Source organism: Trachymyrmex cornetzi, unplaced genomic scaffold (assembly GCF_001594075.2).
Source record: "Trachymyrmex cornetzi isolate Tcor2-1 unplaced genomic scaffold, Tcor1.1 scaffold646, whole genome shotgun sequence".
Taxonomy (NCBI): domain Eukaryota; kingdom Metazoa; phylum Arthropoda; class Insecta; order Hymenoptera; family Formicidae; genus Trachymyrmex; species Trachymyrmex cornetzi.
In genome coordinates, this window is record NW_017299966.1 from 1111755 (window position 1) to 1133286 (window position 21532).

Consider the following 21532-nt stretch of genomic DNA (forward strand, 5'->3'; position numbering starts at 1 on the left):
TGAAATAGTGTTTGTATGTGTGCGTATATGAGAGCGAGCGAGTGGGATAGAGAGAGAGAGAGAGAGAATGAGAGAGGATAGGAAGTAGAGAATAATCGATGCAGAGTTCTATTAATAAACGAAGTACGGTTATTTCAGCGAATTATCATGTATATACATTAAATTAATGTTTAATTAATTAATTTTACATTAACGTTAAAGTTAACAAGTTTTATATCAGGATATAAAACGAATGTGCATACTGTGTATGCGAAAAGTTTTGTACATTGCTTAATAAAAGATTGATCTTTATTATTGCAATTCGAATTTATTTTTACAGAGTATTATATATTTTTTATTTACTACATACACACACACACCAACGTAGATAAATTATATGTTGATGTCAATTTTGAAAATAAAAAAAAACTTGCGTAATAATAAAATTATCAATTATAGATATTTCGTTTTCTAAACTTTCATGAAATATATTTATTATATATTTTTTTTAATCGAGAGAGAATTTAACATTCGGAGTTAGTTATTTTTAAAAAGATAATTTTATATTGTAAAAAGATTTTTGACCAAAGGAAATTTACACTTTTAAGTTGCATTAATTTTTATTGCTAGAATTTAGAACAAGATCTTTCTTTTATTTGAAGTCAATTTCTATGAAAGTAACATATTATAAATTTTGTATTATGCTGTTTTTTACTTATACATATAATTAATTTTATGTTATGTATTATTTATTTATAAAAATGATTGTATGCAAATCTTCCCGGGAAAAATGTTATATATATGGACATGTTTTATATATAATTATATATAATTTTATATAATTATATACAGAAATAATTATATATATGAAGCACTCTTTCCCGGGTTGTTTTTAGTGAGCGGTAATTAAGCGCTACTTTAAATTCTATTTTATATTAATATTTATATTTTTAACGTGCAAAAAACGTATTATCAAAAAGACTATGACGATAGAAATTGTTTAAACTTTGTTTGGAGTCATTTCTTTGTTTCTCAAAATTTTAGAGCTATTCATGATTAAAAAATGTAATTAATATATCAATATATTTGATGAATTATATAAATAAATAATAAGATGCTATTCCAAATTTAATTATTTAATTTTAAACAAACTTTATTTTATTAAATCCCGTATATTATATCAAACAATACATTTTTAAAGAACTGATAGGATAAGTGGGCCATGCATATATGAATAAAAGTTACATGAAAAAATACATGGTAATAAATATTTTATTCAAATCGTTGGACAATCACATTAGTGAATTACTTTTAATATTTAAAAAATATATACAAAAGATATTTACAAATAAACAATTAAACGATCCGTCGTTACTGCATTTGATATAAAAATAAATATGTCATAACGCATATTTCCTCCTCATAATCTTTATATCTTACGACACGCAACCGTAATCGTAAAGTAATGAGTCGCAACACTCAGGAAAATACGCAAACGCAAAGAAAAAATAGACGTGCGTTGTTAGTTTTGTGATGCGCGCTCATGAATTGACAACTAGTATTCTTGAATTGATTTCAAGCTCGTCGCAATTTCCTTTGCTTCCTTTAATTGCGAAGTAAAAAAAAAATACTTTTTTTCGCTTCACAATATTTTATCGCAACATGTTGTCGTTTATTTGGCCGGTAGATACATATTAGAGAAACAGATATTAAACTCAAGTAGCACACAACACCTATATATATATACAAAGCGTTAACAAAGCGCTGAAAAAGAGAATATAATCACTTTTTTAGCGCTTTGCAAGCACTGCTGTGCTATTTGGGAATCCTGTTTTTCGATTGTATCATTCTATTTTTAACCAAACAGATCAATTCAACGAGCACGATTTTCCAATATCACTCTTTCGACATATAGCAAAATATAGTCCCAAGAATATCCAGCGGACATATCCTTAAGAAAATCTTCGGACGTTCAGATTTGATTTATAATTTAATATGTAGGTACTCGCGATAAGATTAACATTATTGTGTAATTACTTAGCCGTTAAATTAACGATTGCACATATGGGATATTCTTAGGATACACGCGGATGTTTTTAGAATATTTCTTAAAGGTATTTATAGTATTTTATATTGGGATAAATTCATCTCTTCGCGTCATTTTATACTTTACATTTTAATATTATATATCTTTGGATTTCTATATGGAGATATAGGTGTCAGAAATATTGTTCTTAATTAGCTACGTCCTTAAAGTTATTAGTGTGACATTGGGTGTCTTAAAATATTCTTCTCAACGTTCTGAGCAAATGGGAATATCCTAGAATCGCGTGCTACATGGAAATCGAGCTGATCCAATAATAGCAATTAATTACAGTACATCACGTAAAATAGCTTGATGCGGATATCTTTCTCTGTATATATATCTGTCGGACATGATACTCTAACAAAAACTTTGTCGTAGTTTTAGTTGCGCGTACATAGAATATATATAGTCTCTTTCATTTTGATTAGAAGTGTTATTCGGCGATAACAATCGATTCGCGGGAATAACAACGCTATTATCGCGCGTTTTCGCAAACAAACTAAATCATTTGAGATATATCTCCTTATGTCATTTTACTACCATTTCGTGTCATCTCGTGCCCCGCAATCTTTGGTCTCTCTCACATTCTTTGGTTTCTCCGCTTTCTCGTACTCACTCAAACATGACAGGGTGTAGCTAACGTACGTCGCTTCTATATTCCTACAATATCTTTATTGTATCGACTATCTTTATTTACACTACAAATATTAATATATTTACGATATTATAGATCACAAATGAGTCTTTTTTTAAATAATTATTACTGGACATTACATGCCACAAGTTTTACAGAAATATTTCTTCCTGAACACAATAATACTTCATATATCAAACTTGATCAGATATGGATAGAGGTGCATCTCAAAGAATGAATAATTCTTCTTATATTTTTAATCTTCAATCATAATTTCTTATCATTTTTACTTAAAAGCGACTATTCAACTACACCCTGTACGCTTTAGACGATTTATCAGTCGGGAGAGCTCAATCGCTAAAGTTAGTTCAAGTTATCATTCATCGTTTGTCACAAACTGGTACTCTCTTCCCTCGCATCTATTCTTTCCAACATTCCCTTTTCGTCGATACCTACAAAGTACGTCGTGACCTCTCCTTTTGGCTTGACGTACGTTTCGCCACGTAAATGACACTTGACACCTTGTTGCTCCAAGACGGCAGCCGTATCCGCTGTCACCTAAGCGAACGGAAATATAAATCGTTTTATTGCTAAAATTCATTAATATTAAATATAATGTTAAATTTACTTGTATTTTTCCTGGTAGTCCAGTAGTATCCATCCTGGACGCCATGTTTACGGCATCGCCCCAAATATCATACAACGGCTTTTGAGCCCCCACGACGCCGGCTGTCACTTCTCCGTGAGAAATACCGATTCTTAATCTAAAAAGAAAAATCGAATTTTGTTTTTTATATTATTCTTGCAGCAACAAAGCATTTGTCCGTTTAAGTTATTCATGACATTCTCGAATTTATCTCAAACGTTTCGTCGAAGCTCCTTATATAATTTTGCCTACCGACTTTTACTTGGAATTACTTACTTGTGAGGTTTCGATGTAGTGAACGACCTTGCGTTCATCTTATCGAGCACGGACATCATTTGTACGGCGAATTGCGCCATCACCTTGACCACATTGTCGCTGCAATTCTCATCGCTCTCGGTGCTGTGCATTGAACCGCGTCGGTGCGCTTCCAATCCGCAAGCTGCCATGTATGTTGTTCCTAAATAAAAACAGTATCAAACGAACTCAAATTGTCATTTAGATTCCAGTTTGTATCAGTATTAATTTATTCATCATAAATATTCATGATATTCTCACCGGCGACCTTTATTTTCTCTATACGACACATGAAGCTAGGTTCGAAGAGTAACTTGTCGAATTCACAAATAATTTCGTTCAGGTCGCTGAGAATGTTACTTTCGACAATCGACAGCTCTGTCAGAGAGGCAAACATCACGGCAACATTGTTATGAGCCTCGTGATAAGGCTCGTTCTCCTCAGCTCGGTTCATGTTCAAATAAAACTCCGCTAAAAATACAAAACCAGTCACGCGATCAGTCTCGGAGATAATAATATAATCATCTCGATTACTAAGTGTTTTTTAAATCAAAGTATCGATCGGAGAATTCATAAGAACTCGTAAAATATTTGCAGAGATCAACGAACCGACGTGTTCTGGTAAGATATTACGAAGTAGAAGTTTATTGGCATTTCTTGTATGAAACGCTTCGTCCTGTTCCTTCGTTAACTGACGTTTCCATTGATAATCCAGCCTACTTAAATATTCTGCCTAAATGAATGTTCGTAAAATTAACTTGTTGATGAACAACATCAAAAAGATTTCGCGTGAATGCGATATTTCAGGACTTACCTGACGATCGATGAGATGCAAAGAGAACGTGAGAAATAAAACGGATAATATATGCGCCAGTCTCGGCTCCATGTTAGGATTCCACGTGTCACTCAACTAAAAGACATATACTATCTGTCATTTATTATTAATAAACAATTTTGTAAATATATGCCAGATATTTGGAGGCAATATGTATTTTTTTATCGATTTTGTAACAGGAAAAACATTTCTTTAGAGAAATATGTATGTAACACCTGAAATATATTAGATCGATGCACCCAAACGTTCCACGCGTAAAAGGCTACCACGCAGATGCTTATCACGAATTTCAAGATATAGTGAACTCTTAGGAAAAGAAAACTCGTGAGAATCGCCAACGAGCAGGTTTCTGTCATTTGCTAGAAAAAAAAAAAATCAATGACGTGCGGGAATATTGAGAAAGGGATTGTCAAGATGGGAAATTTCATGTGAATGAAGACACCGTGTACCTACTAAATAATCTTACCCAAGGTGTAGCTATGCAGTCAAACTTGGAGGAGACCTCCGACACGCTAGACGTTACATTAGCGTCCAATAAATTATCTTCATGGTGGTTTTTACATTCAAACTAAAAAGAGTTTTAACTCTTTAATTGCAAAAGAAAGAAATTTGATTTACAGCTAATAGATAACTTCCAAAGCTGATTTTGTAAATGTATATGAAATAATAGACAGAAAAAGAAAGAATTAATTTATTAAGAAAAATCTTAATTTTTTTAAAGAGAAATCTTACAATCATATCAAGCATGGCGCATGCTGCTAGCATTATCGTAATCACCAGGTACAAGATCGTCCTCAGAAGGGCACTCCATACAACCTATGTGAAAATTATAACATGAAAAAGAAAATAAACAGAAAGCTGATATAATTGAATAAATACGTATAATAAGCATTAAGTATTATAACAACGTTAACTATCTACCTTTACACTTGTTTGATAAAAAAAGTAGAGCAGTTTGTTTCGTGGATGCGGAACGTGTCCTTCGTGCTCGTCATGCGGGTCCTTGCAGCGATTCCATACGAAGTGCATCCATGTGAGGGGCATTAAAGCGAACAGGAACATTAATACCGAAAAATAACCGACAAGTGTGCGCAGATGCCATCTAAAAATTTATCGATTTTCATTAAATTATTAAATTGACAATCTATGATTACCGGACAGGTATTTTCGATATACGTACTGAGGCAGCATAAACGTGGGCACAAGATACATAAATCCCATGAAGATGAGCACGAAAGCAGAGCAGCCTATATAAAATTTGAAAACAGGATCCGGTTCACGCAGGAATGGAATTTCCCAACTCCATTGCCGAAATGTCAAGAAGAGTGGATTAATGTGTTTCCAGTTGCTCCATTGTCTAGAAAAAACGTAATTTAATTTTATGATCCTCACTCTCTCACTCTTTCGAATATCTTTCTATCGAAATGTAATACTTTGCCCAAAATTTTAAAAATTGAACAAGTTTCTGAGAACTCAACGATTGGATTTTCAAACAGACTAGATGTAAAAATTTTAAATCCTTACTCCCATTTACTAAGAGGCATCTGGTTAATTGCGTTCTCCATCTCGGCGTCCGCTGCTTTCAACATCAGATGATAATCTCGTAGACAAGAATCCATGAAGTGCGTTCTCCGTCTGTAAGTGCTCGCAAAAACGTCCGCCTGATTGTTCACCATCAATCTTGTTCTGGAATTGGTGCTAATGATGGTGTTGGTACGCCCATTGTTGAACTTGACGTAGTGTTTGTTAGACATAGAATATGACAATGTCGGCGTATCCGGACTAATGGTGTTCAAACTGTTCTCGCTGTTCTGCAACAAAGTTCGTCTGTCAACGATGCGAAACACTCGACTGGGAATTCGCTCGAGAGCATAGTATGAGAAATCAGTGGCGTAGGAGTATTCGTTCGTGGTATTGAGTGCTTCTGTAGTATGTAAAAGCCATAGAGAAACACAAATTGTGGGAATTATTTTGTTGAAAATTTTTCGCAGATTTAAAAAAAATATATTTTTTTAGAATTTCAAATTTTTTATACAAATTGGAGTACTTTTCAGAAGTATCGAGAAAATTTATATCTTAAGAATTTTTTAAAATAATATTAAGTACAAGTTTGTGATTTTCCCACGCCACTGGGAAACACGCACCGCGTCGGTGACAGTATCGGCGTTTCTGGCAAAGACGGTGTGATGAGATAGCTACGGATTTCATATTTTCGAAGAACCTCGTCGTCCAACCTTTCAACCGGGATGTAGTTATAGTCGCTCGCGTTCACGAGATCCAACGTTTGCTGAGTAACGTGAACCTTGCCAGGTTTCCCAGTCTGTTCCATTTTGTTCGCTATCACCACATCACGCGACCAAACGTCGTATTGCCATTTGTTCGTGCCCAGGATTCCGGATATTATGTTGCCTGAGTGCACGCCGATTCTCATATTCACGTCCACCCCGCTCTCGCGATAGACTCGCGTCCTCACTTCGTTGATTATTTTTATCATATCGAGGCCTATGTGTGTATCATTTTATAAAGCAATATTTAATCATACAGGGAAAACATTTAGAAATATTTTCTTATAATTTAACATCAATCATAAAATATTAGACCAATATAATCAAATAGAAAAAAGCCACCAAGATTTTTAAGATTTTTAAACTTCTGTAATAAATGAATATATATGTCTATGTAGATATCTCTGAATTAATGAGTATATTAGAATAACGTTGGGCACGATTTGTGTGCGTCAACCTAGATTTTTGTAATAAAATCAGATCCACGAATTACAACTTTGTCTATTTTTCAATTTGGAAACAAACATATTATTTTACAAATGTAAAATGTATAAAATAACATTTTCTAAATATCCACTCGACCTTTACTAATTGAATTACATTCTGTTGAATGATTGCAATGGATAAATAGACACTCTGCCATTTTACCGAGATCGACGCAGCTCTTGGCATGCTGAGAGTTCGGCGTGGGCACGCCGCTCACGCAGTAGTAACAGTCGCCCAAAAATTTGATTCTCAGTACATTGTGCCTCTCGGATGCTTCGTCGAAACTGCCGAATAGATCGTTCAACGTCTCCACGAGTTTCCGTATAGGCAGCGTTACAGTCAACCCGGAGAAGTTCACTACGTCCGCGTACAGAATACTCACGTTATCGTGCGTCTCCACGCATAAATCGCTGAAAGAGAACAATCGGAGTATAATAATCGAATCGAAAGAGAACATAGTATTTGCTGTGGAGACTTCGTACCAGTATGGTCTGCCTTTTGGCGGTGGACTCTTTTTGTGCTCTTCTATGAATTTGAAAATATCCCGAAAGTCCTTTTTTATTTTCGCCACTATGTGTTGTGGTAATATACTCCGTGTCAATTGCTCCTACAATTGTTGATTATTTCCAGTTTCAGATATGTTCGATCAATCAGTCGATTTTTTTATTGTGAACTCTGGTAGATAAATTTAAGTTTGTAAAAAATACAGTCCAACTTCTATGATAGTAAAAATTCATTGTTAAAGCTTCTTCACAAGTATGTAAGAATTTTTATAGATTTTTATACAATGCAGAACAATAAAAAAATCTGTACTGAAGTTCGAAGACCCAGGTTGCAAACAAGGCGTGAAAATTTCACATTGTCGATGGTTAAATTTCTATAATTTTATATTTAGTTTAAATCTTTGCAATGTTCACAAATTTCGATTTTTGGACTCTTTATCATTAAATCAGATCTATGATCACTTTTATAATATCTTTTTGCAGTTTTCAATTTTGCGTTTATTTTCTTCGCGGAGGTAGAAATATACTTAGTAAGATGATGAATAGTCGATCTAGGGAATGAAGTGCAAAGGACAACAGGAATTGAATTGTGTTTATCGCGGTCGCATGTTTACGTGCTCAGCATCGTGAATTAATTTTTACATTCCTCGTACGGAATGCTACTCATTTGTCAAAGGAGAATTACTCGAATAGAACAGGAAGAAAGACAAAGGAAAAAGGCAGTGAAATAAAGATTTAATACACGCTTTTCGTTAACGAAAATGATCTCGAAATTGCCCAATATCTCATTTTTAATTTGACAAATGTGACGAGATGTGTCGTAATAATTCAATTACGCCCGTTTAAACCTACTTCTTGATCCTTCTCGTAATTGAGCCTGAGCGTGGACTCGACGCATTTCCGGCGGTCCAGGAAGGAGCGTCTGATGACGACCTCGTTCATGAACCTGAAGTAGAGTCCCAGAGCGTTCACGCACATGAAGTATATCGCATCGCTGACGATCTGCGATTGGAGAGTGAACAAAAGAAAGAAAAGCATTCCATTCTTAGCTGCTGGTTTACTCGAGCAATCGCACTGCGGTTTGCATCAGCGCGATTACGTCGCGCATCGTCGGTGTAGGATTTACCTTGGTAATGTAATCGGACGCATTGTTATACGTGATGATTGACAGGGTCGCCAAGTAACACATGCTGGCCGTAAGGCCGAGCACGAGAGCGTGCGAATTCTTTGTGATCGGCAGGAACACGTAGCATGCGAGAAGCGAGTGCGTCGCGTATGCCGGTCTGAAAAGAAAGAAATGCTGCTAGAAAAAGCGTGTGTATGTAGCACGCACGTGACGCACGAGATCGTGAATTCGCGGATGCATGCTTATTGACGAAAATTGAAAAAATATACGAACGTAATCGTCTAAATTTACTGCGTATAACGGATCTCAGGTTTAACGAGAAAAAAAATGCAATCGGGGCACGCACGTTAAACGATCGGTGGAAAACATAAAATGTATGCGCCCGTATATGCGCATCAAGGATATTTTTTATTCTTGTACTGATTATTCTGCTAGGAAGACCTTTTACATTATTAACTTAAAACCTAATCATTAGATCAATTTTTTTCGAAATTGTTTCTCAAAGATATTTTCTTTATATTCGAAATACAACATAACAATGGAAGATATCTATAATTATATATAAAATTTAATTTTTATAAATTAATTGCTATACAATTGTGACTCTTTTCAATTTTTTAATCTTCTAAGATATGTCATAATCGCTAAAAGAATATATCGCGTGATCTTAAGCAGCATTCCGTTTGAAAATTGTGCCTGTTCTTAAATTATTATTGCTTATTATTATTTGCGTATATACACCAGATAGAGATCACAATATCAATAAGTTATAATATCAGTTGCTGTTCTGACAGTTGCTATTTTTGTATTGCGCGTGCGAGGACAAAAGCATGCGCCTTTATCAGTAATAAATATTTACGCGATTTGTGTCATGCAGTTATCGCAGAATAATTCCGATAAACCACTAAATAAACAGCCGCCGCAAGGAAGTCACTACGGCTGATACTAAAATAGTAATGATAATCAGATGCAACCTCGCACGATTATCCCTGTCACAGGTGAAGTTATCGATACCTTATCGGTGGAATATCCTCGGCGTAAGTGAAAACGTAAAATAAAGGTATGGTCAGATCACAAACGACCAAAAGCACAATGATCATCCAAGACAGCATGATCGGCAAATAGGTGTTTTTGGCGATGTGCCTCGATCGGAATGATAAGGCGATCATAGGGCACATTAGAGCGCCTACGATGCAATAGACTACGATTTCCAACAAGCATTCCTTCATGCCGACCTAAATCAAGAAGAAAACTCCAGCTTATGTCCTTCAACAAATTTTTCGAACTTGCATTATCTCTAAGTAACGTCATTAATTAAGGAATTACTGCAGTAGGAACCCCAAGTGATTTTTAATCTCTAAGTACTTAAGTTTTCAAGATTAAGTAAATAATTTTTTCTATTACACGTTTTAAGTGGAAATTTAGTTTAAAAAAAACATATAGGTTTATCGAAGATTATATAAAGTTATTATTAAACATATATAGTTAAAAATTTCTAAATAAGTTGAAACGCTTTTTTCTCTCTTTCTGCTGTATTTTTAATAATAAATAATGAGCTTACCGTTATGATCAAAGACAAGCAATACGCAAATCCAAGTAGCAGTTGTAGCAAGATGAATATCGAGAGATAACCATATTGTATTCTTCTGTGATAGATTGTGTACAGCTTTTCTAAGTTCTTGTACCTGAATTGTTTCTGAAAGTAAAAACTTGCGTATGAGATCGTAATCAATTCGTTGAATCAGCAATGCTATACAGAACACACAAACGAACTTATTGCGCGATAAAACGATTAAATTATCAATAGTTACAAATATTTAGCGATTCAAAAAGAAGATAAAGAAAATGTCAAGATCTTATTTCTAAAAAAAATTTAACCAAGTTTAATCTAAATATTTTATTCATCGTAATTCTTTAATTCTTAATTTTAAATAATTGTTTATTAATTATGCTTTTTAAATATATAACAATAAATTAGGTGCAAAAGTAATAAAGCAAAAGATCCTTCAATTATAACTGAAATATATCTTTGTTTCGTTTCGGAAGTAGTATTATAGATTATCTGGAGTATGCACTGTTATCGTTCCAGAGAAAGTATCAGTCAATATAGATTAAGGATGATGAATATCGCCATTGTAAGAAACACACGCAGCTCAACGTCACAATTCATCTCAGCGAGAAGAGACGAGAGAGTATTTGCACAAAAATTACTTTTCATTCTGTTAATGGCAAAGTTCTTCACTATTTATTTTACACCTTAGTGTGATCCATCAATTATGTCAGGATTTCGCTTTAGTTAATAATTGTATATATCAGAGCAGGATATCCTTTCATACTGAAACAAGAATTTCCTCTCATATCGAGGAACATTGTTTTGATCGGTATAGAGGTGTAACTTATAGAAGTATCATCGTCGCGTTATCATCATTGTATCATTCTTTGAGAAATGTCCCAAAATTTTCGGACAAAACACACGCGATCACTCAACTGGAGCTAGAATACTCCCTTACTTCAAGAGCCTTCCATTTCTATTACTCAATATAATAACGTGTACAAATGCGTAAGATTGATAATTCTCAGTTCGTTATTTGTAAAAATGAAAAAGATGATTTTAACGATCCGAGAGTAAAGAAATTAGCTGAGCGATAGATTAGGTATAGTAACTGCACACTTTTAATCACTTTCGTTTACTCTGGACTCTCCTGATTAATCACAGGCCAACAGGCACCATAAGTCGTCTCTAGGAGATATCGACAGGCGATAGAAATCTAGTCCTTATGAACTCATCCTCGCAGACCGGGATTGCACTTCCGCCAGTAGCACTAGTAGCAGGGCTGCTCGCACGGCGATTATATAGCGATCTGCTGATCGCGTGCGTGTGGCGCGTGGCGCGCGCAAATTACACAGCTAAGCTCTCGTAAAACGATAAATCTGCATCCGGCTGTCATCTGGCGCAGTCGCGCACTCCCGACTGCTCCAGCATGCAACGTGTGTACCGTGGAATGCACCGCAAGCTCCCGCTGGAATTGCGCGCTTTCGAGTTGCTGCCGTTGCTGGTATGTCGGAATTACGGTCAGGACTAATCCTTATTGATGTATCCGCGCGAGTACCAAATGTGCTCACTCACACGTTCGTCCAATCCTCTCTTCATCTAGCTTAACTAAATCTTCTTTAACGACCATTTAAAATACATATATTTAAATGATTCTAGTTTCGACAAATTTCTAATAGTTACAATTTTTTGTAGCACTAATTAAGAAGTTAGGATTAAATGTCAATGTCGAATTTCGAGTACGGAGAGGCAGAGATTGAGCTAACCGCATATCTTTCTGAGACAATTCATGAGACAAAGTTTTCGAAGAATCTCTCATTCCTCACGATATCTTGCGATAAATTACGTGAGCAAGATTATTACGAGCACGCGGCGGATTTAGATATATTTAAAAGCATCTGTGTACGCGGTCTAAAAAAAGATTTTTCCCCGAGAATTTTGACGAGATTTCATCATTGCGGTCATCGACTGCAAATAGAATATATTATCATCCCCAACGGCTGACGATATTCAGATAACGCGCGACATCGTATCGAAAAGCAGAGTGTCCACAAGGCGAAACATCTGCTTTCACTCGACGATACTCACATGTGATCGGCCGAAAGGTCCGAGATTTGCACCGCGAAGTGGACGTGCGATCTTTTGCCACGCGATGCACGACCACACCCGCTGAAAAGTCGCGTCCGTCTAAAATGCAACGGTTAGCCAAGGTGCGCGCTTGAAGGAACCTCCACTTGCAGCAGCAGCAGCAGCCGGGGGAAACGTGCTTCCGTGCTTTCGTCTCGCGCGTGCGTTTTATCCGCACGTTCCCGCTCAGCTTGGCCAATCTCTCTCTCTCCCTCTCTCTCTCCCTCTCTTTCGTCTCCCTGAATATTGATCTTCAATCCCGAATTCGCGCAGCAGGTCTCCTTTGCGCCTCTCCATCTCCCTTTTTGCCTTTCACTCTCACTATTATTCATCGTCCTCTTTGTTCTTTTCATCCTTCAACCCTTTCTATTCAATGTCATTCCAACAATGTCATTCGGTAACGATAAATGGCGTTGATCCATAAATGACTGCCCTATTGTATAGATAATGATATAAGTATTAGATGAAAAACATATAAATTTTGCATAAACATTTTAACTATTACATTGCACATTTTTGCAACATTTTTGCAATATCGTGCAATTTCGTTGGAACTCGTAGTTTCATATCTCCGGAAGTTTCCTCTCTGCAATATTTATTGCGTTGCAATTTACTATGTTGCTAAAAAATTTTCCGATATATTGAAATAGAGATATCTTGCTATTGAAATTCCTCAAATAAGCAAACGTAAACAAAAACTGCTTTGATATCGATTTCATCACAGCAAACATATTCGAGTGGGAGGATTAATTGAGATCTGATCGATATCCTCATTAGACCTCTGAATATTGATTTATTAATATAACGATCAAATCAAAATAAACTTTGAATCGTAAAAATGATTTCAATTAAGCAAATTATTCTGTTCGGCGTTTAGGAAAAAATTCACATGTGCAGAACGAATGAAAAATAAAACGTAAAACAATAAGTATCTCGTTGGACCGTTCATGTGAATACACAAACCAATAGGAAACAGAGTCCATAGTTGGATCTTTGATGCTTAAATAATTCGGTGCAATAAAAATGATATTATTTTTCAATAGGAAATTATCGTAGAAACTTTTTTATTCAAGAATGGAATCTCCTCCAGAATTATTATCATCGATTTTTATGACATTTCCTTCTTGAATCGCTTAATTAATTGCAGTAACTAACTTACAATAACCCACACCGGCCAAGAAAAGAATGTAGGAAAAGAAGCAATAAGGTTTCTTTCAGCTTTACGTAGCTCTTCTAGAGCTTTCGAGCGTCACGGTGAACATCCTTCAGCCATTTAGATAAATTGATCGCCGCTCGATAAGCAGCACCTTCAAAGAATTCATTCGTTCTTTCTCACTCATTCACTTGACGAGTCATTTCTTTCTGATAATGACTCTCATGTTAAAAATTCTTCTACAATCTTGTTTTCCAGGTAACATCGTCTCAGAGCGTTATCAATACTGGGACGTTTCGAATCGTTGGCGAAATTCTCTCGGGCTGTACAATGCTCCTGTTGCGATTACGCTCCATTATTAATGCAAATTCTTTATTGCCAAGTCTTTTTAACGTGCTTTAGTGCGAACAATAACTTCATATTTAATCAGAAGTTTTAATTCAAAATCAAGATATACAACCGTTTATAAATTATATTTGCACTTTAGAAGGTTTCTTTTATAGAAAGAACTGAAAGAAATGCTTGAAAGAAATGCATAGTCAAGGATTTCAAGATTTCAAGAATATTAAAATAGTCGTTTATTTAATCCCCGAGATTTTTTAACACACCGCAAAGTTCAATAGATTCGGGAACTTAAGCTTTACAAAATATTTTCACTATCATAGATTTTCAACCTAGAATTTGAGTTTGAAAATCCAAGAAAAAAATATATAAATAAAATAACACAATCTTCTTTAATATAAAAAATTTCATTGCCTAAGTTTATATATACATTCAATTATAAATTTTAATTATTCAATTAATAATACATAGATAAAACGACAAGTATGTTAATAATTTTTCAGTCATAGATTTATTTTATTTTATATAAACAATTTTCAAATTATAATAAGAAAATAATGTCATATAATCTGAATCAGTTATAAATAAAAATGCATATTTTTCTTGTAAATTATATCAATAATGAAACCTAATAATAACAAAGCAAAACAAAAGATAGCTATCGAAATTCTCGATAACATGGATCAAACGATAAGACGCCGTATAGTCTGCTAAGAGTGAGGTACCAAGAGTAAGCTCATTAAAGTACTCATTCAATTGAGACTTTTTAAACATTCGTCGATAAAGACAGATGGTTCTAACGTATAATTAACGTATAATTAATGAAGTTCGCTTACCCGCAAATCAGACCACGTCCACTCGTCAAAGCTATCGGAAGAGATGATGCGGCAGTTGTCTTCCTTCTGCAGCGAACTGAACGATGCTCGGGTTACCAGTTCCATATCCATCCTAACTTCGTTAGCCGATTTTGGATCATCCATGTCGATGATAATCACAGCAAGACGACAACGGCGATGACAGCGAGCTTGTCGTACTCATCATCGCGATGACGGATTCGCGACTGGAGAACGATCGTAACGAATCGCAATTGAAAAGTGAATCATCCCGAGCGTTGAATTCCGTGATAATCAAGCCAAGCCCAGGCTTTATCGTGATAAGAGAAATGGGCCACTCGAAACCCCCCTGCGACTTTCCTACATTGTCTCTCCCTCCCCCCCCCTCTCTCTCTCCATTCATCCATTCATTCTCTCTCTCTCTCTCTTGTCCCGATCAACTATAATGCATGCTTCCGATTTTTTATGCTTAGGAACTTTGTCTAGTATATAGTATAGCATCGATCGTGGGCGATAAAGTGACCGCGGGAAAGTGTTGTCTCATTGTCGGAAATGCCTCGTGAGGCAGGCAAATAAAATGTATTTTTGGATGAAAACACCTTTCTGAAGAACTCACACACAGGATTTACAAAGAAGACCAACCAATACAAATGTCTCGATAATAACGTAGTTAGAAACATCCGCCACCCGCTGACATTTTAGAGGGAATTCGCATTTCTCGCTAGTGAGAACCGCACGATTCACTCTACGCGTCGAGGGATACCAATATATTTATGCACACACGCATCAATTGTCTCTTTTTAAACAAAATAAATAAATAAGGAGTCGCTCTGTCGAAAGCTTTCGCATTTATCGGCAAGTTGTGTTAGGCACGATCTATCCAAGCGATGCCGAGAATAGCTATCAAGTTCCTTTTGTCTTTGAATGTTTTCAGGGTCAGCTAATCGATTCTCCCTGCGTTCGAAAATTGGATTTATCCCGTCTGAAAAGAGGACTTTTAAACTCATATTTAGTATCACAGAGTGCCGCTCCGGAAATGTAGTCATTGATTGTTGGAAAGGCACGGTTCAATCTTGGAAAATATACACGTTCAAAGTATCTATTACAAGAAATAGAGAACAATTACATTTCTGTGCATAAAAAAAAACTCCACAAAAACGAACGAGATTTTATATATTAGAATCCAATACTTTATTCGATCGTATAAAGTATCTACAGATGACTGTATAGTCATCAACTTCAAAACTATTAATAAGAACGTCCTATTCTAGTAGGATAAAATTTAAACGCATTTTTTTCTTTGAACAGCAACGTTTTTGCTTACACATTCTTTCTCCAGCAATTATGCCACAATTGAATTATCGAACATCACGGTAGTACACTCGATAGCGGCTCTTCTGTATCTATTTTTGAGTAATTTCTTGTCTGTAGTTCCCCTTTACTCGTTTTTACAAACGAGATAGCCGAAATTGATTGAGAAATTAAGTGGATATTTTTGCCAACCGATAACACTCGGTTCTTGCAAAATTATTCTGCTGATGGTATCAATTATTAAAATGAATCAAATAAAACGTTTGCAGATTTTTCTACATAGAATATTTGTTAAATTATGGCTTATTCTTTTATTATTATAATAACTTCTTGTATAAAATTATTTTTTTAACAATAATTCTTAGCCAACTAGGATATTTGTATTTAACGAAGATTTCAGTTATGCCTAACCATTTGCAAGCTACTATAGTCTATTGTATTATATGTTATTCTAATTCATTTATTAATTTAGGAGCATAAAAACCAAACATAGGATGTTGCTGCAACGTATAATTTTTATATATATAAAAAGATGATATAATAATAGATAAACGAGACCACAAGAACAATGTATAAGCGGATGAAACGAATTTATGTGGCGTTTATAAATATTGTATGAAGTAAGATTTATAATTTATAATTTGTTTGGATACACTAAGGATGACCTAATTTAAGGTCGAAACGTTTATCTATCATTATATCATCATTTTATATATATAAAAATTATACATTGGACCAACATCCTGCGTTTGGCTCCTGAATTAATTAATTTGATTTGTTTGGAAAGCTATTTATAGAAATTATATGTTACTTTGTTAACATATAGTCATTTTATAGAGCCTTGCAATAAAATAAATTAAATTAAATTACATTAAATTAAATTAAATTAAATTTCAAACTGAATTGCTTACGATAGGGAGTAGTTAATTAAGAATATCGTTCCAGTATAATAAAACTAATTAAAATTTAAATTTAAAGAATTTTATCCAGTTCGCTCTAAGTTGATGTATATTTCAAGTTACCATATCTGACAAGCCTTCAAATTATTCTTCATCTTTATCCTTGCCGTTTAATTATATGTACATGAATCAAAGATTAGCCAAGTTACGTGATTTCGTTATGATAATGTGATAATCAACAAAGCGTGGCCTGAAAGTGAAATTTACAAAGAAGTGAAGAAAATATTTTCAGTGCAGTGTTATATCACTGCGATTGGAAAATTTTATGCTGATCATCGTGAACGATTTCATTATCTCTAACTTTCTTTCTCCAACACTTATTCACGCTAAATGCATCATTTATCATCTCGTGTTGTAAATCGTGTCCTCAACAATGCGATCGCATGTTAATTTATGGAAGACTTTACGATCGCTTAAACCTACGTGCGGTCGATCTACCGCGATCGTCAAGATCGGCTGCTGTTAGCTACAATAATAACAGAGTGACGATAACAGACATAAATGCTGGCACTTTTTGAATTTTGAAAAGGCCACAGAAAAGGATAGAGATGGCGGATAACGATTTCGGCGAACGTTAATTGCGGAGATTGATCGCTAACAATATGTAGCAATAACAATGGAGAACCGGATGGAAATTGATTGCGAGTAATGAGATTTGGTTCAACGTATACGATTTTGGTGATCGGACGCAAGCTACGAAATTAACTTTCCGAACACTGTTAATTGCATCCTGTCTCTTCCGAATCACTTAGCTCCGCGACCAAATCGAGTCATCTAAACGATTAGTAATGTCTGTACGAGAAAGGACGCCGTCTTAATGGACTCTCTTTAATGGGCTGTCTCGATAGAATAAATCGAATGAATATTAATTATCAATCCATTATCATGACGGATGATTCAACTGAGAGGAATCTCGAGTTCATATTTGTTGATCACTACGTGTTTGCAGGTGTTTTTTTTTTATTTATTTATTTCCAGAGAGCATCAAAAAGAGAGATTTACAAAATTAATGATCTTGTCATATAAGCTTGTTCGAATAGAGAACATAAGTAATGTGCGATAAAGAGTCTGACAGATGCGTATTAAAACTTATATGACTGCTCGCAATTTCTTTGCATAGATACAAATAAAACTGAAAATGCTTTTCATCTAATGTCACATCAAGTAAGAATTAATTAACACATTAAGATTTAAGGAAAGAAGTAAATAAATCGAAGGAATTCTATTATTGATATTTTCATTGAAGAAAAATCAATTTTAATCCTTTGGTGTCACACTACATGAACGACAGTTAGATATAACATACTCAACCCAATTTGATTGTTTGTAACTTTCATAAAAATGAATATATTGTAAAAAAATTTTTCAATGAAAACAGTCATTAAGGAATATAACAATACCACTTATAAATATACGTATCTTTGTTCAAAAAAGTTATAAGCAATAGAAAAGCATTAGAAAAACTATAGAAAAAGAAAGTTGGATATGCCATACCCAGAATGATACCAAAGGGTTAAATTTGTCTAAAAGCTCGTTAAAATTAAATTCGTGGATGACAAAATGTTCATGTACCTATTCTAAAACGATAGGTAACGAATTCTTAATGTTATCATAAATCAATGTTAAAAGGATATAAGTCAATTTTATTCGTCACGCGATTGAAGCTTCGTTACTTTCGATACCCACCTGATCGGAGGTTCCTTCACTTTCGGATGAAAGGTCAATCGATCGGCAACTTTCGCGGTGAACTGTGGCACGGATGTGCGACTTATACTCTCTATTCTCTTTCTCGTTGTTTATTTATTTTTCTTTTCACACAGATGTCACGTAGATACTGTTTAACGCGCGTTACGTTCGGAAGTGCGCGCGAGAAATGAAAGACGAGAGTGTGCGAGACCGCTTTCCACCGGCGATGTCACCGCGACCTGCGACGCACGACAGCGGGCTCGACAGGTGTGACGGTGATGGGCGAGCGCGACATGGGTCGTGTACCCGTGGCTTCTTTCCGATTCGAGTCATGGTGGAGGTCCTCAAGGTCTACCCCGCGCCACGGCACGCACGCACGCATGCATATTGCGCTTTCCGTCGAGAGCACTGGACGAAGACTCTCGGTAATCTCGGTTCTCAACGGCACTTTTTATGACTTCCGTCGCGCCGCGGCCGTCTCAATTGAGGAAGATCGATTCCGAACGTCGAATCGTGGAAATCCACCGGCGATCTCATCTCGTAATTATCAGAGCGATAATGTTATAGCGATCGCATACTCGGAAACGTAAAATTACCTCAATCAGTAATATTCTGATTAAGATTTTAATTAGATCATCATTATTTGTATTTAAAAAAATAGAGAAAAGTATAATGAGATATAAATAAATAAAAATGACATTAATCTCAAACTTGGAATATCGTGTTTTACTATTAGATTCGCAGGAAGATTAGCATTAGAATAACTTCTTTTATTTAAGAATCACGTTATAGACAATTTTATAGTTCAGATTATGCGAATGTTATATAAAAATAAAATAACATTTCTACAAACTGAAAATTAAGATCTTTTACTAAAAAATCTAGACTCGAGCGCACCAAATAATATTCGTCATACATCTATTAATTAAACGACATAGACATTCGAAGTAATTTGCTAATCACTTTCAGAAATATAAATCAAAGTAGAGATGCTTGCTAAAAATTCTTTCAGAACTAGGACGAATTAGTTAGTCATTTTTTTCTCACAAATAGAGAAAATAGAGATTGATAGATCTTTGAGACGATACAAATTCGTGCAAAAAATAGTGCTGCGTTTAAGACAATTGTCATAGTATAGTAATCGTCACAAGATCGTCGCTGAACGTGACTCGACGTTTTTACACACCTGATGTCAATTTTCACAGTCGTGCGATTTATCATGTAAAAAAAAGGAGCAACACTAACCTCGACTGTCTGGTGTTAACTGGAGGAGTCTGATGGCGTCATCATGAGTTTCGCGCTGAATGTTGTACACACACGCACACACACCCACAACACATATACGTCAGTAACAATAATTAACATCAAATTGGATTTAGATATAATAAAGGTGTTCTCCGTATTCTATATCGAAAAAAATTTACCCCACGAAATTTTCTATTATTTAAAATAAAATCTGGTTGGATTCTTCTCATTCTCTGCAAAGATCTCGTAAGCTATGTGCACATTAAATATTCAATATGATTTTGTAATAATCAACAACTCAAATGAAGTAATTTGCATGAAAACATGGTTTAATTAATCGATTGTGCTTCAAATAATTAGAAATTATTTCTTCCTCCTTTTTAATTAAAAAATGGTAATTTAATTTAAAATTTGTAAAGCGTATTGATATTCACTGCATGTGAATACTTCGAGAAATTAAATTATTATTTTCCACTTCTTTAATTTAAGAAAAAAATGTTTCAAATTAAGTGTTTAAGGGCGCCAATTTAAGACGTACAAAATTAATACGTATATATAAGATGAGATATGTATGAATTGATAACGGTTTTGCTCAATTAATTTCGAATGTTGTGTACGTAAAAATACACACACACACACACACCACACCTTTTTTAGAACATTACTTTTGAATCAGCGTTGCAAGCTCCTGGTCGTGTATTTATTCGTAAATGATTTGGTCAAGGCTTACCCAATTAAACATATTTGCCACATTTGTATTCGATATCAGCATTCCATAGTCTTATCGGATGCGAAAAACCCGAGGAATATCACAATTATCGTCATTCTATCGCGTTCAAAGTTTTCCATAAAGAACGACTCGCGTACCGCTATTGTGACCCGATCAATCAGGTTTGCTGGAAACAATGCACACCGTGCACGTAGTGCGAAACAAGAGAAAGAAAGAGAGAAAAAAGAGGGAACCATTGCGGCGCGTAAACTCAATTCAGCTATTTTTATTAGCAGCTTAATATATATAAGCTACGACAGTTCTCGCGATGAATCGCGAAAAAGCGCAAACCGTGTCGTTCGACTCCATGTGAACACGTTACTCGGAGCCCCGGCTGATTACGTTTGACCGAGGATTTTTGAGATGTCGATTGCGGCTCGTGGAGCTTTATCTCTGCTGTCTTTCGATAAAGTGATAGCAGCTTGCCCGATATCAGTGAATCGCCGCACAAGAATCCCTGTGCCTATAATAGAAATTTTATTTCTCGTCTCTCTCGTTCACCGATCGTATCTGCTTAAACGACTGTCGCAAAATTACGGCAACATATCAGTAACGAGAAGTGTTAATTCATTCGCAGTTTCGCAATACTTCAAATAATATCAATTCTAAAAACATTATTCAAATGATATCTTTTAAGGAAACATCACATAAATTCTATAACAAATTATAGAAACAGAACAA

The 21532-nt window shown here is 35.1% G+C and overlaps 1 protein-coding gene across 7 annotated transcripts; it reads right to left on the minus strand.

The window, feature by feature from the left end:
- Positions 1-1765: 1765 nt before the first annotated feature.
- ACXD (Adenylyl cyclase X D) lies at positions 1766-20176 on the minus strand. Of its 7 annotated transcripts, none has more exons than XM_018516758.1 (21): positions 20083-20176; positions 14885-15108; positions 10436-10570; positions 9889-10109; positions 8875-9031; positions 8601-8750; positions 7728-7852; positions 7408-7655; positions 6619-6976; positions 5999-6301; positions 5655-5831; positions 5396-5576; positions 5207-5290; positions 4941-5042; positions 4690-4833; positions 4454-4549; positions 4249-4372; positions 3901-4110; positions 3622-3802; positions 3328-3463; positions 3090-3257 (listed from the first exon to the last, which is right to left on the minus strand). In XM_018516758.1, exons 2-21 carry the CDS (start codon positions 15026-15028, stop codon positions 3090-3092), a joined length of 3444 nt encoding a protein of 1147 aa, XP_018372260.1. In that variant the 5' UTR covers positions 15029-15108; positions 20083-20176. The 7 variants fall into 7 exon arrangements, with proteins under 7 accessions (XP_018372261.1, XP_018372260.1, XP_018372259.1 ...); XM_018516757.1 differs by lacking the exon at positions 20083-20176 and adding an exon at positions 18838-19232; XM_018516759.1 differs by lacking the exon at positions 20083-20176 and having other exon boundaries at positions 1766-3257; positions 14885-15028.
- Between the last annotated feature and the right edge of the window lie 1356 nt (positions 20177-21532).

Bases quoted from the DNA above. Each gene is read 5' to 3' on its own strand.
- ACXD (XM_018516759.1), bottom strand. From the start codon at position 15,028: ATGGATGATCCAAAATCGGCTAACGAAGTTAGGATGGATATGGAACTG. The intron at 7,853-8,600 runs GTAGGTTTAAAC...CAACAATTGTAG, and splicing joins ATTACGAGAAGGATCAAGAA to GAGCAATTGACACGGAGTAT. The intron at 4,834-4,940 runs GTAAGATTATTT...TTTTTTTTCTAG, and splicing joins ACTGCATAGCTACACCTTGG to CAAATGACAGAAACCTGCTC.